The 13007-nt window shown below is 35.0% G+C and overlaps 2 protein-coding genes across 5 annotated transcripts in view; one reads left to right on the forward strand and one right to left on the reverse strand.

The window, feature by feature from the left end:
- The window catches only part of GPSM2 (G protein signaling modulator 2), a 58315-nt gene that overhangs the window by 21645 nt on the left and 23663 nt on the right, over positions 1-13007 (reverse strand). For all 4 annotated transcript variants that reach the window (XM_036109906.2, XM_036109905.2, XM_078072650.1 and 1 more), the window contains 4 exons: positions 12572-12727; positions 11530-11638; positions 10479-10608; positions 1228-1298 (listed from right to left, as the gene is read on the reverse strand). In XM_036109906.2, coding sequence (XP_035965799.1) covers positions 1228-1298; positions 10479-10608; positions 11530-11638; positions 12572-12727 — 466 coding nt within the window. The remainder of the gene's footprint in view (positions 1-1227; positions 1299-10478; positions 10609-11529; positions 11639-12571; positions 12728-13007) is intronic.
- Positions 1-13007, forward strand: part of AKNAD1 (AKNA domain containing 1) — a 120293-nt gene that overhangs the window by 20829 nt on the left and 86457 nt on the right. The gene's annotated exons all lie outside the window — the stretch shown is intronic.

Below are 13007 nucleotides of genomic sequence, written 5' to 3' on the forward strand. Positions count from 1 at the left end.
TGATAGTATTCATATGAAAATGCAAGATGAATAAATACCAAAATATTAATAACTGTAGTTACCACTGGGAGGTGGGATTACTGATAATTTTAATTTTCTTGTTGAAATTCTCTAAAGTTATTATAATGAATCTATTGAAGCATTTAATAAAATATACCATAAAAGAACAACAGCCTACTTTAACAATGTAAAATTAAGTTAAATGAAGGTGTAAGAAAGCAGCCTAGATTCTTTTCTTCAAAAACCTTTTTCCAGGATGGCGAGGATGGATAAAATAGGTGATGGGGATTAAAGAGTACACTTAGCGTGATAAGCACTGAGTAATGTATAGAAGTACTGAATCACTATATTGTACACCTGAAACTCATAACACTGTATTGTCAACTATACTGGAATTAAAACAAAAAACTTAATAAAAATAATAAAGACAAAAATAACCTTTTTCTAATTATAAAGTCCCTTCTCTGTTACTTTAAAAAAAAAAAAAAAAAAGCCTAGACAAGATCTTGAATAAAAAGTTAGTTGTTAAGAAAATGCTTTTAAGAAATGTAGCCAGAAAAACTAGCTTGATCATAAATATCAACCTTGCCAATCACATTGCCATTATTTAGTTGGAAAAAAAAAGCTTTCTGATCTTTTAATTAAAAAAAAAATACAGGGCGCCTGGGTGGCTCAGTTGGTTAAGCGGCTGCCTTCGGCTCAGGTCATGATCCTGGAGTCCCAGGATCGAGTCCCACATCGGGCTCCCTGCTCAGCGGGGGGTCTGCTGCTCCCTCTGACCCTCTTCCCTCTCGTGCTGTCTCTCATTCTCTCTCTCAAATAAATAAATAAAATCTTTAAAAAAAAAACTTAAAAAAAAATACATGAAATACATGTACATGTTAAAATATTCAAACAGTTCAAACTTTATATAAAGTAAGTATCTCTCCTAACTCAGACACCCAGTACTTTTCCCAGAAGCAGTTGTTAGCAAGTTTCTTACATATTCTTCCAGAAAGGTTTTCTGCATCTACAAAGGATATATATGCATAATGCTTTTCTTATATAGATGGCAACATACTATACACATTCTTTTTGGACTGTACTTTTTTCTGATTCTTTTTAAAGGAAAATTTTAAAGTGATACCTATACAAGATAAGGTTTATTTAAACTATTCATTTAAGTTAAAAGTTATTTCATATTTGATTATAACAGTTCAAGAAATTTAAAACATAAAAGCCGCCAACCTTTTCTGGTGTTAACTTCATAAGTTCCATGTTTTCCATACTGTGTCGGCGTCCGAACTTGGGGCGTGCACCTTTGAAAAAAAAATTCAAATAAACTGGGGAGCCCTTAAGACTACAAATTCAGCATCACTAGGTTATTCAATTTTAAAGTCTGTTACACAAGCCCGTATGGAAGGAGGGAACATGTACAACACGTATTCTTTTAAGAATAAAATGCTTTGATGTAAGGAATTTACATTTTGGTTGGAAACTAACTTCGGTTACTAACATTACCTCTTAATTTAGAAAAGGCGTTTTATAATAACTGGTCTTATATTATCCACATAGACTCTTAAAAAAAAAAAAATGAAAAGGACAAATCCTGTATGATCTCACTTATAGTGGAATCTTAAAAAAAAAAAAAAGAAAACCCAAACTAGGAAAAAAAGATCAAATATGTGGTTTACCAGAAGCAGAGGGGATTAGGGGAGTGGAACGTGATCAAAAGGTACAAACTTCCAGTTATAAGGTAAGTAAGTACTAGGGATATAATGTACAACATGATGACTATAGTTAACATTGCTCTATGATACTTAGGAAAATTGCTAAGAGGGTTTATCCTAAGAGTGTTCAACGCAAGAAGAAAATTTTTTTTCATTTTTTCTTTCTTTTCTATCTGTATGAGAAGATGGATGTTAGCTGAACCTACTGTGGTGATCATTTCACTACGTATGTAAATCAAGTCATCATGCTTGTACACCTTAAACTTAAGTCATGTATATCAAACATTTCTCAATAAAACTGGAAAAAAATAAAAATAAAAATAAACCACTAAAATGATTATAGTAGGACAAAAAACTGTAGGGCAGTTTAAGTAAGTAAAAACCTAAAGAAAAGGCTTTAGGCCTTCAATTTTGAGCTAAGAATCAAAATAACATTCTTATACTATTTTTTTTTTTTTTTAAGTGGGCTCCATGCCCAACGTCGGACTTGAACTCATGACCCTGAGATTGAGAGTTGCATGCTCTACTGACCGAGCCAGCCAGGTGCCCCTATTGTTACTCTTTTCTAAGTTACTCATTTCCATTTTAAGATCACATTAGATGATAAAGTTAGATAAAAAGGTTCTCAAATTTCTTTTTAATAATCATTAAAATAGAGAATTTTCGGGGCACCTGGGTGGCTCAGTCGTTAGGCGTCTGCCTTGGGCTAGGTTCGTGATCCCGGAGTCCTGCGATTGAGCCCTGCATTGGGCTCCCTGCTCCGTGGGAGGCCTGCTTCTCCCTCCCCCACTCCCCCTGCTTGTGTTTCCTCTCTCGCTGTGTCTCTGTCAAATAAATAAATAAAATCTTAAAAAAATAAATAGAGAATTTTCATACCCAATCTTTTAAAGATTAAGCAATATTTTAAAGACATAAGGAATATATGATACCTAATACCCAGCTTAAGAAATAAACCATTATCAACACATTAACTCCTGTGTGACTCTCCCTATAACTTGCAGCCTCCTCGTAATTTTTATTTTCATTACATATGAATAGATCTCTAAGCAATATAGCTTATGATATAATAAATGCTCTCATACTATATATATATCTAACTTGATTCCTTTGAGCAACCTTACGTTTGTGAGATTCAGCCAAGTTGCTATGTGTAGTTTTTCATTGCCATTTTAGGACTAGGAAATTCTTTTATCTGTTTTACTGGGGACAGATTTATAGGTTGCTTCCATTTCTTTTTTTTAGTCATATAAGCAAGTACTACTACAGAGATTCTTGGAAAAATATCTTAGTGGCATCAGCAAGAGTTTCTTCCAGTTTGGGTATCAGCAGTATGTAACTGGGAGTGGAACTGCTGGTCATATGCTTAGTACATCCTCAACTTTCCCAGAATGTTGCCAGATTGTTCTTGAGAATAGACATAATTCTATCACTGTCAACACTGAGTAAGTTTCCATTACCCACATTTCAATACTGGTATTCTCAGACCTTTTAATTTTCAGCCTTCTAATAGGTTTCCAGTATTACCTCACTGTGGATTTCCCTGATTAAATGAGTTAAATATCTTTTCATATATTTATGGGCTATTTGTGTTTCTTCTGTTCATCATTTTATTTGGGTTATCTGTCTTATTTTTAATTTATAGGCATTCTTATACACTGAGGATACAAATCCTTTTTTAATCACATGTGTGGCAATGTCCTCTGTGTTTTATCTCTTCATGATTTCTTTTAATGAAGTTCTTAATTTAAATGTCAAGCTTTTCCTTAATGGTTTTGTTTGTCTTGAGAAGGCCTTCCTCTCTCATATCATTTATTTTCAGAGGTCTTACAGCATACCAATTGAGCATGTAGGACTCTAAAGCCAGACCAGGCACTCACTTGTGGAATGACCTTAGGCAATTACCACTCTGTGACTCAGCTTCATCTGTAAAGAACAACAATACCTACCTCATAGCATTGTGTGATGGTAAATGCATCATTACCTATAAAGGGGTCAGTACATTGCCTGGTAAACAGTAAGCATTCAGCAAGTGTTAGCCATAATTATTATTGTTTTAAATCCATCTTTCATATTTAAATCCGTAGTCCATCAAGGTATTTATGTGAATATTAGTTCCCATATATGCAAGGAATAGAAGGATAGTCTCTATATTCCATTCCACTGGTCTGTTTGTCTCTATGCCAATAACACACTGTCGTAATTACTGTAGTTTTATCATCTTTATGTCTGTAGAGAAAGCACTTAGTTCTTGTTTTTCATCGGGAATGTTTTGGCTTTGAGTTCTCGGACCATTTTTCTTTCATATACATTCATGAACAATCTCATCAAATTACATAAAGAACTGTCATTATTTGTTTGGCAGTGCACTCAATTTGTATCAGTTTGGAGAGAATGGACATCCTTTATAATACTTAGTTTTCTGATGTAAGCAATTACTGAGAGAAGTGTGCTAAAATTTCCCATTATGATTCCGGATTTTCCTATTTCTTTTAGTTTGGTCAGTTTGGCTTCATGTACACACTGAAGCTTTGTTATTATTATTAGGCTTACTAGGCAACACACAAGTTTAAGGCTTTTATCTTCCAGGTGAACTGAATTGTTAACCATCGTGAAGTGGACCTCCTTTATTTCTAACAAGATCTTATGCCTTCAAGTACAAATATTAACATAGCTATACCAGCTTTCTTTTGATTTGTTTTACCATGGTGTATCTTTTTCTATCCTTTTACTTTCAGGCTTACTATATCCTTACATTTTAGGTATTCCTCTTGCAATTTAGTTGGATTTTATTATTTTTCCAGTCTGATACGCCTGTCCTTTAAATGAAACATTTATATTTAATAGAGTTACTGATATATTTGGATATCTAGGCTATTTTCTCCTTTACTATGTTCACTGGTGGATTACAAATTAGTTGATTTTCTAATGTTCAATCCATTTGATTTACTGTTTACTTAAATTCCTTGCTGGATCTGGTTTGTGAATATTTTATTTAGAATTTCTGCCTCTAAATTTATGAGTAAAGACTGACTTGTAATTTCTTTCTTATATTATTGTCTAATATGTATATCCAGATTACACTGTTCTCAGAAAGATACAGTGTTCCTACTTTTCCAGTTATCTACAAAATTTTGTGGAAGGTTGGAATCAACTTTCTTGAATGTTTGGTAGGTCTCATTTGTAAAATCATCTTGGCCGAGTATTTTCTCAGTGGGAAGATTTTAAATTACTGATCAAATTTCTTTATGGTTTTAGGCATTAGGGATGCTATTCACATTGCATCCTACCATTAGATTTTTTTCTAGATTCAATTTTAGTAATTTGTATTTCTAAAAATTATCCATTTCTCCTAGGTTTTCAAATATTTTGTCATAAATTATTCAGGATAATCTGTTATCTTTTTATTCTCTACTGCACCTGTATTATGTCCCCTTCTTTCACTTAAAAAAATTTTTGCTGTAGATTTGTTAGTCTTTTTTTAAAGAACCAAATTTGTATCAAAATTCTATTGAATCTTTGTTTTAATTTCATCAACTTCTGTTACTATTTTTTGCCTTCTATATTTTTTGTTTTTACTTTTATTTTTTTAAAGATTTTATTTATTTGACAGAGAGAGACACAACAAGAGAGGGAAGGGGAGACGGAGAAGCAGACCTCCCACCGAGCAGGGAGGTCGATGTGGGGCTCGATCCCAGGACCCTGGGATCATGACCTGAGCCAAAGGCAGACGCTTAACGACTGAGCCACCCAGGCGCCCCTTGTTTTTACTTTTTAAAAGCTGGATATTCAACTCACTTTTCAGCCTTTTTCCTTCTTAATTATAATGTAAATTTTGTTCTAAGACCCAGTGTAAGTCCTATCCCACAATGTGGAATTAAGTCCTAAACTATTTTCTACTTTTATTTACCATTTCTTCTCAGCCCATAACTTACTCAGAAATGTGTTTGAAAGTTTTCAAATGAGTATGTTTTATATATTATCTTCTTGTTAATTTCCAGTTTAACTGCATTATGCTCAGAGCATGAAATTTATGTGATACAGATTCTTTCAAATTCGTTGAGATTAGCTTTATTGGCTTATAGCATGTGGTCAAATTTTTCAAGTGCTTAATGAATGCTTTAAAAGAATTTGAACTGTTTAGTTGCTAGGTGCAGTATTCTATATGTCTATTAAATCAATGTTTTTGACTTTTTTTTATTTTAAGATTTTATTTAGTTTTTTTGACAGAGAGAGAGAGAGAGCACAAGCAGGGGGAACAGCCGGCAGAGGGAGAGCAACAAGCAGGCTTCCTGCTGAGCAGGGAGCCGGGACACAGGACTCGATCCCAGGACCCTGGGATCATGACCTGAGCAGAAGGCAGACACTTAACCTACTGAACCACCCAGGCGCCCCCAATGTTTTTCACTTTTTAACAGTGACACATATTAAGAGATACATTTGCATTACAACCCTGACTACACTTACACAAATATGTAACAAATCTTCACACAACAGTACTTACTCTTATCTATCATGTATGATAACCCATTTGTGCGTGTGTGGGCGTGCACGTGCGCATGTAATGATAGTTGCAACCTCTGAAACTGATTTTACAACTCATTAATAGGTCAAACACACAATGCAAAAGATGCTATATTAGGTCCAGCCCATTAATTGTGCTTGTTAAAGCCTCTATTACTGATATCTGACTCCTGATTGATATTTAGCTATCAGTTAATGAGAGGCATGTTAAAATCACATTAAGACATAAATCTCAGATAAGACATAGACTCTGAAGCCAGACTGCCTAGGTTTAACTCCCATCTTTACTACCTACATAGATAACCCTTGGGAAATCTACTTAACCTCTCCTGTCTCCATGTCCCCATCTGTAAATTAGGGATAACAGAAATTTACCTCCTAGAGATGTTAGGATTAAATGAGTTAAAACAGGAAAAGCACTTAAATCAGTGCCTGGAATAGTAAGCACTAATAATGTAAGCTATTATTTTCTTCAAATCTGCCTGATTGTTTTTGTTATTCCTTTAATTTTGTTACTTCTATAAATATTCAACCATAGTTATTTTGTATTTTGTATCTGATAATTCCAACATCTGAAAAGATCTTGGTGATCTAATTTTGCTTTTTGTTTATTGTCTTACTCATGTTGGCTTGTTTCTCTATGTGTTTGGTAATTTTGTTGTTGTGAACCTTTATAGACCTGGATCAAAGATGCTTTCCTCCAGAAAATACCTGGTCTTCTGCTAAGTCTCTAGGAGCATTTCTAACCCAAAAGTACTTCAGTGGATTGGGGTTTCTTTCACTGTGCAGGTAGAATAAATCAAATTCCAAACCAGTATGTAGGCAGGCTTATGAATTCAGATTCTTAAGGAATACTCCTTTTCTCAACCCTGAGCCAACACGAGAAATAGATGTTTCCTTGCAGTTCCTTTAGCCAGCAGACTTTTCCTCGCACTGGAAATACAGCAATGAACAAAAGAGGCCAAAAAATACCTGTCTTCATGCAGCTACAATGAGCAAACGGGGAGTGGTAGGAAGTGATGTTGAAGAAGTAGGTCAAGATTACGTAAGGCCTTTTAACCATGGTGACAACTGAGGATTTGGTTTCTAGGTGTGATGGGAAGTCACTGGAGGGTTTTGAACTGATGAATGGGACATGATATGATTTACATTTTAAAAAAGCACTCTGGCTGCTGTGTGAAAGAGTCAGTGTGAGGGATCAAGAATGGAAGCAAGAGAAATAGTTGATAAGCTAGTACCCTACTGGGAAATGTTGGTAGCTTGTACTAAGATTGTTGCAGTGTACACTGTAAGAGAGATTAGGCATATATTGTGAAGGTAGGGTTTCTGATAGGTTGGATGTAGGAAGTGGGTGGAAGAAAGGGAACAAGGATGACCCATAGGTATTTGGCCTGAATACTTGGATGAATGGTGGTACCATTTCCTGAGACGGGGCAGACTGGAGGAAGAACATGTGTGGGAAGAAAAAACAAGAGCTCTGTTTTGGACATGTTAAGTTTTAGATGCCAATTAGACATTCAAATGGAAATGTTATATATGTGAATCTTAAACATAAGAAAAATTATGACTGGAAATATCAATTTGAAAATCATCAGTATACAGAAGATATAAAAGCCAGTCAACTGAATGAAATCATCTAGAGTTGTGCTGTTTGATATAGTAAGCCACTAGTCACATATGGCTTTTAAATTTTTAATTAATTACAATTAATATTAAGAATTCATTTCCTCTTTTGCACTAGCCACATTGTAAGTGCTCAAGAGCCACATATGGCCAGAGGCTATTGTACCAGACAGACTAGGTATACAATACTTCCATCTTCGCAGAAAGTTCTATTAGAAGCACTGATCTAGGGGCACCTGGGTAGCTCAGTTAAGTGTCTGCCTTCAGCTCAGGTCACGATCACAGGGTTCCTGGATCGGGACCCGTGTCAGGCTCCCTGCTCAGCAAGGAGTCTGCTTCTCTGCCTCTCCCCCTGGCTCATGCTTGCTCCGTCATTCATTTATAAATAAATAAATAGATAAATAGATAAAAAAATAAATAATCAATCAATCTAGGAACGCCTGGGTGGCTCAGTCGGTTAGGCGTTCTGCCTTTGGCTCAGGTCACGATCCCAAAGTCTTGGGATCGAGTCCCACATCGGGCTCCTTGCTCAGTGGGGAGCCTGCTTCTCCCTCTTCCTGCCACTCCCCCTGCTTGTGCTCTCTCTTCTGACAAATAAGTGAAATCTTAAAAGAAAAAGAAGCACTGATCTAGAGTATAGGATAAGAGGAAAAAGGATAAAATCAGAAAGGAAGGAAGGATAGGATAGAAAGAAAATAGGGAGGGAGAGAAGGAAGGGGGAAGGAAGAAGAGGTCCAAGAATTGATCTCTGGGCACTACAAATTTCAAGGATGGAAAGATGATAAGGAGAGAGTAATGAAGACTGAGAGTGGCCAGTGAGGTGAGAGCAAACCAGAAAAGGAGGGTAATCCTGGAAGCCAAATGAGCAAAGTATTTTGAGAAGGGAATGATCAGCGGTAGGAAACATTGCTGAGAAATCAAGTAACCTGACATCTGAAAACTGATCAATGATTTGGTAAAATGGAGATTTCTGGTAACCTTGAGAAGGTTTCAGTGTCATGATGAAGCCAAAGCCCAAGCAGAGTGACTTGAGCAGAGAATGGGAGGTGAAGAAGTAAAGAAATGAACATTAATACTATTTTCAAGTTTTTTTATAAGTGGGAACAAAAAAATGGGTCTACATTTAGAGGGGTCCATGAGGACAACAGTTTGTTAAAATATGAGAGCTATTACAACATACCCTACTTGAAAATTAAGCACAGAGAAACTTTTCAGCCCATTACTCAGTTGCAAAGCACACAGTCCCATACATTACCCATACTTCAGAATCTTTCACTAAATGTTCTTTCCAAGTCTTAATCAGATGACTAGCCGCTAATTTCTCTTCCTTCTTCCTTTTTTTATATGAGTTTAGAGAAGGAAATGAGAGATGAAAGCTCGATTTTTCACTGACTTCTAAGTTCAAAACATTAATCTGTATTGGTAACTTTTATCAGACTTAGAATTTTTAATTCTCTATAAAATCTGTAAAATGGATCTCACACAGTCATGTATAGAGTATTAAAAAATGTGACTCTAATATTGTCCCTTTTCATTTCTTTAATCAGAAGTTGAATTTTGGGGGCACCTGGTTGGCTCAGCCGGTAGAGCGTGCAACTTTTTGTTGTTGTTGTATTTTTTTATTGTTATGTTAATCACCATACATTACATCATTAGTTTTTGATGTAGTGTTCCATGATTCATTGTTTGCATATAACACCCAGTGCTCCATGCAGAACATGCCCTCTTTAATACCCATCACCAGGCTAACCCATCCTCCCACCCCCCTCCCCTCTAGAACCCTCAGTTTGTTTTCCAGAGTCCACAGTCTCTCATGGTTAGAGTGTGTGACTCTTGATTTCAGGGTCATGAGTTCAAGCCTCACATGGGGCATAAGGCTTACTTTTAAAAAAAAAAGTACAATTTTTTTCATGTAGAAACAGAGACATTCAAGCATGTCTTTCCCTGTAGCAATGTCAAAGCAAATCTTTCTGTAGGTGCTGACCTCAAGAAAATTTCCCAGGTTTTCTGAATTTTAAAAAAATAGTAAAAATACTAAGAGATCACCTCAAATTAAATGGGAGGAGCGCCTGGGTGGCTCAGTCGGTTAAGTGTCCGACTCTCGATTTCAGCTCAGGTCATGATCTCAGGGTCATGAAGTGGAGCCCTGCGTCAGGCTCCACATTGAGTGTAGTCTGCTTGTCCCTCTCCCTCCCCCTGCTTGCTACTACCTACTCTCTCTCTCAAATAAATAAAATCTTAAAAAAAAAAAAAAAAGAAAAAAATGGGAAGAAAAGAGCTAAACAAAAATCAAATATGTAAAAACATTTGAATTAAAAAGAACCAAACAATATATGTTTTAATTTTTACATCTTCACATTTACAAATTTTTGAGTGAGCCCATAGATAGAGAATTTAAATGTATTTTTACAAAAGAAAATAAGCATACCTTTACCTTTCCTAAGTTCATGATAACAGCTGAAAATACTATATTCTGTATTGATAAATCAATAGGACTGGTGTAAAGCAAAAAGGTATTATAAAAGTTGAGCTTCCTATGTTATATATTCTCTCTGGATATGGTAAACATGTGATAGGTAATGTAATTGAGAATAAAGAAATTGGGTTTGAATACCTATTACTTACCATGCAAACTGTTATCAATTTCAATATTTTCAGACATTATTGAATTATTTGTGCTGTAGCTCAGACCAAGAACCATTTGAAGATCTGAGAGATTTAGTCGTGCTGTTAGTTCACCACTTCTATCCCCAACCTACAACCACAAGCATTTATGTTTTAGAGTAGTATTTAAAAATAAAGAATGGTGAAGATTAGCTGAAAATGCTGTGAACCTAAAACTGGAAGAAAATATAGAGGAATGAAAATAGTTATACTAGAATTAAGACACTTAACGAAATGGGTTTTTTCAGAAAAGGGAAAGAAAAGGGAAATTTCTAAAGTATGGCAATAGGAAAGCTAATTACATTGTAAAGAAAAGGGAAATTTCTAAAGTATGGCAATAGGAAAGCTAATTACATTGTATCAATTCATTCTCTAAATATTAGTTGCTTTTAATTTCTACAATCATATTTAATAATAATGTAGGTTATTCTGTGACACATTAACTTGGCATCACATGATTAAAATTTCCTTATTTTGTTTCCATTCCATAGTAATAGTTAACATATATTTAGCCAGCACTAAGCATTACACAAGGCACTTTTATATACACTATCTCTAATTCTTATAATGATTTGCAAGGTAGATATTACTCTTCTCATTTTACAAATGAGAGAAATGAGACTCAGAAAAGGTTTCCAAGCTCAAATAGCCAGAAAGTGGCAAAACTGTAACAGGAACCAATCTTTGATTATAAAAATCATGTTTACAAAACAAAATATGTTGTTTCTATACCATGCTACTTTTCCATGTAGAGACAGGAGGCATATTTCAGTAATCTTTCCATTCTGCCATGCCTGGCCTTACCCTCCTGTCTTCCTACATCAAGGCCAATGCAAACAGACCTCTGATCTGTATCTTAAAATACTTTGTGCAGTTCTTAGGCCAAGGGAATAACATAGTTAAATTTATTACTAGGTCACATTGGAGCTATCTAGAGAAATAATAGGGCTTCCCCCCGCCCTGCTAATTTGTGAATCATAATAGCACAGATAGCAGTGTTTTAGTTTCATACCTCTCTTGAAATTTCCAAGTGCTTTTCAGCAAAATGCATCGCTTGATCATGATTCCCTAGAGCAGTGTATGCATTTCCTAAGCTCCAACATGCTCTTCCTTCACCAATTCTACAAAACAATTCAAAGTTAACATGCAGTTATCTGAAAGAGAGCTGTGTGTGGAATAAAAGCTATCTAGTAGTAATTAAAGGCATAAATAATGCTTTGGATTTATTTGGTCTTTCATATAAAGAACATACTTTCTTAACATTAGAGACTTATTAGACTATCCAGATAATACTGAAGTCAGTGTCAGGCATTAAGATGGGAAGCATTCTTTTAAAACATACAATTTATCATGAAATAATAAAATCTCAGGGATAGGTCTTCTAGTTAAACTACTCCATTTTCTTTCCATGATAGCCCAGGTAATCATTCAGTCCATGTTTGAATACCACTGGGGAGAGAGCTCACTGGAAGTAGCATACTTCATTTTGAACAACTACAGAGAAGTTCTTTATAATGAAGTAAAAATCTGTCTTCCTAAAGCAAACATCATGGACTAAATGCATGCACAGATATACTGCTTTTTCATACATTTTTTTTTTTTAAATAGCCATCAACATTTAAAAATCAGAAGATTTCAAATAAAACTCAGGACTTCCAGCTTCTCTTTAAAAAAGAGGAGTATATGGACATAACATCCTCGGGCCTGCCTAGCAACAATGAGCTGGAGCTGAGGAGCAGCTGTGCCCTTTACATTGGGCCTTATATGTAAGTTGACCATAATTCTCATACTGATCCAGTCAGGAGGACCTTTGTAGGCAATTGAGTTTGTGACCTATTTATGTCTTGGTTCAAGGCTATATGGGCCAGTCTAATCTTCTCAGACATGCTAGCCCTTCAAACAATAATATAGAGAAGAGGTGACTAAAACAGAAGAAATTCCTTGAAAAAGAATTAAAAAGAAAACAAAGGAAACAAAAACAAAGGAAAAATTCTAGGGATTCAATAATGCATCTATATTTTATTATAATTATAGTAAAAAGGTGTATAACTCACCTATCATTTAGCTCTTGAGCAATTGCTAAGTGCTTCAGATGATAATCAATGGCCTTTTCATAGTCTTGAAGCAAAGTATATGTGTTTCCAAGACTATAACAAGACTGTGCTTCAACAGCTCTGTCTTTAAGCTGTCGAGCCAATAGTAGTGTCTTTCTAAAAAAAGAAATTAATTCTTACACAATGATCATTTTTATTTTTGGCTATAATAATTGTAAAATCAAACTCTCATTTTTCCTTCTGCCTTTAAAGTCAATCTATTTTAGAGTTTAATATCCCACACTTTCTCCACTACGTTTAGACAAAATGAAAAGATGTCTTGGAATCACAAAAACCAAATCCAAACTTTAAGAATAAATTTGAGAGTCCTATTAATTCTTCAGAGAAAAAGAATATTGACATATGAGATCAAGTACCTCTAAAGATTATATAATAT

The sequence above is a fragment of the Halichoerus grypus genome, chromosome 5 (assembly GCF_964656455.1).
Source record: "Halichoerus grypus chromosome 5, mHalGry1.hap1.1, whole genome shotgun sequence".
In the NCBI taxonomy this organism is placed as follows: domain Eukaryota; kingdom Metazoa; phylum Chordata; class Mammalia; order Carnivora; family Phocidae; genus Halichoerus; species Halichoerus grypus.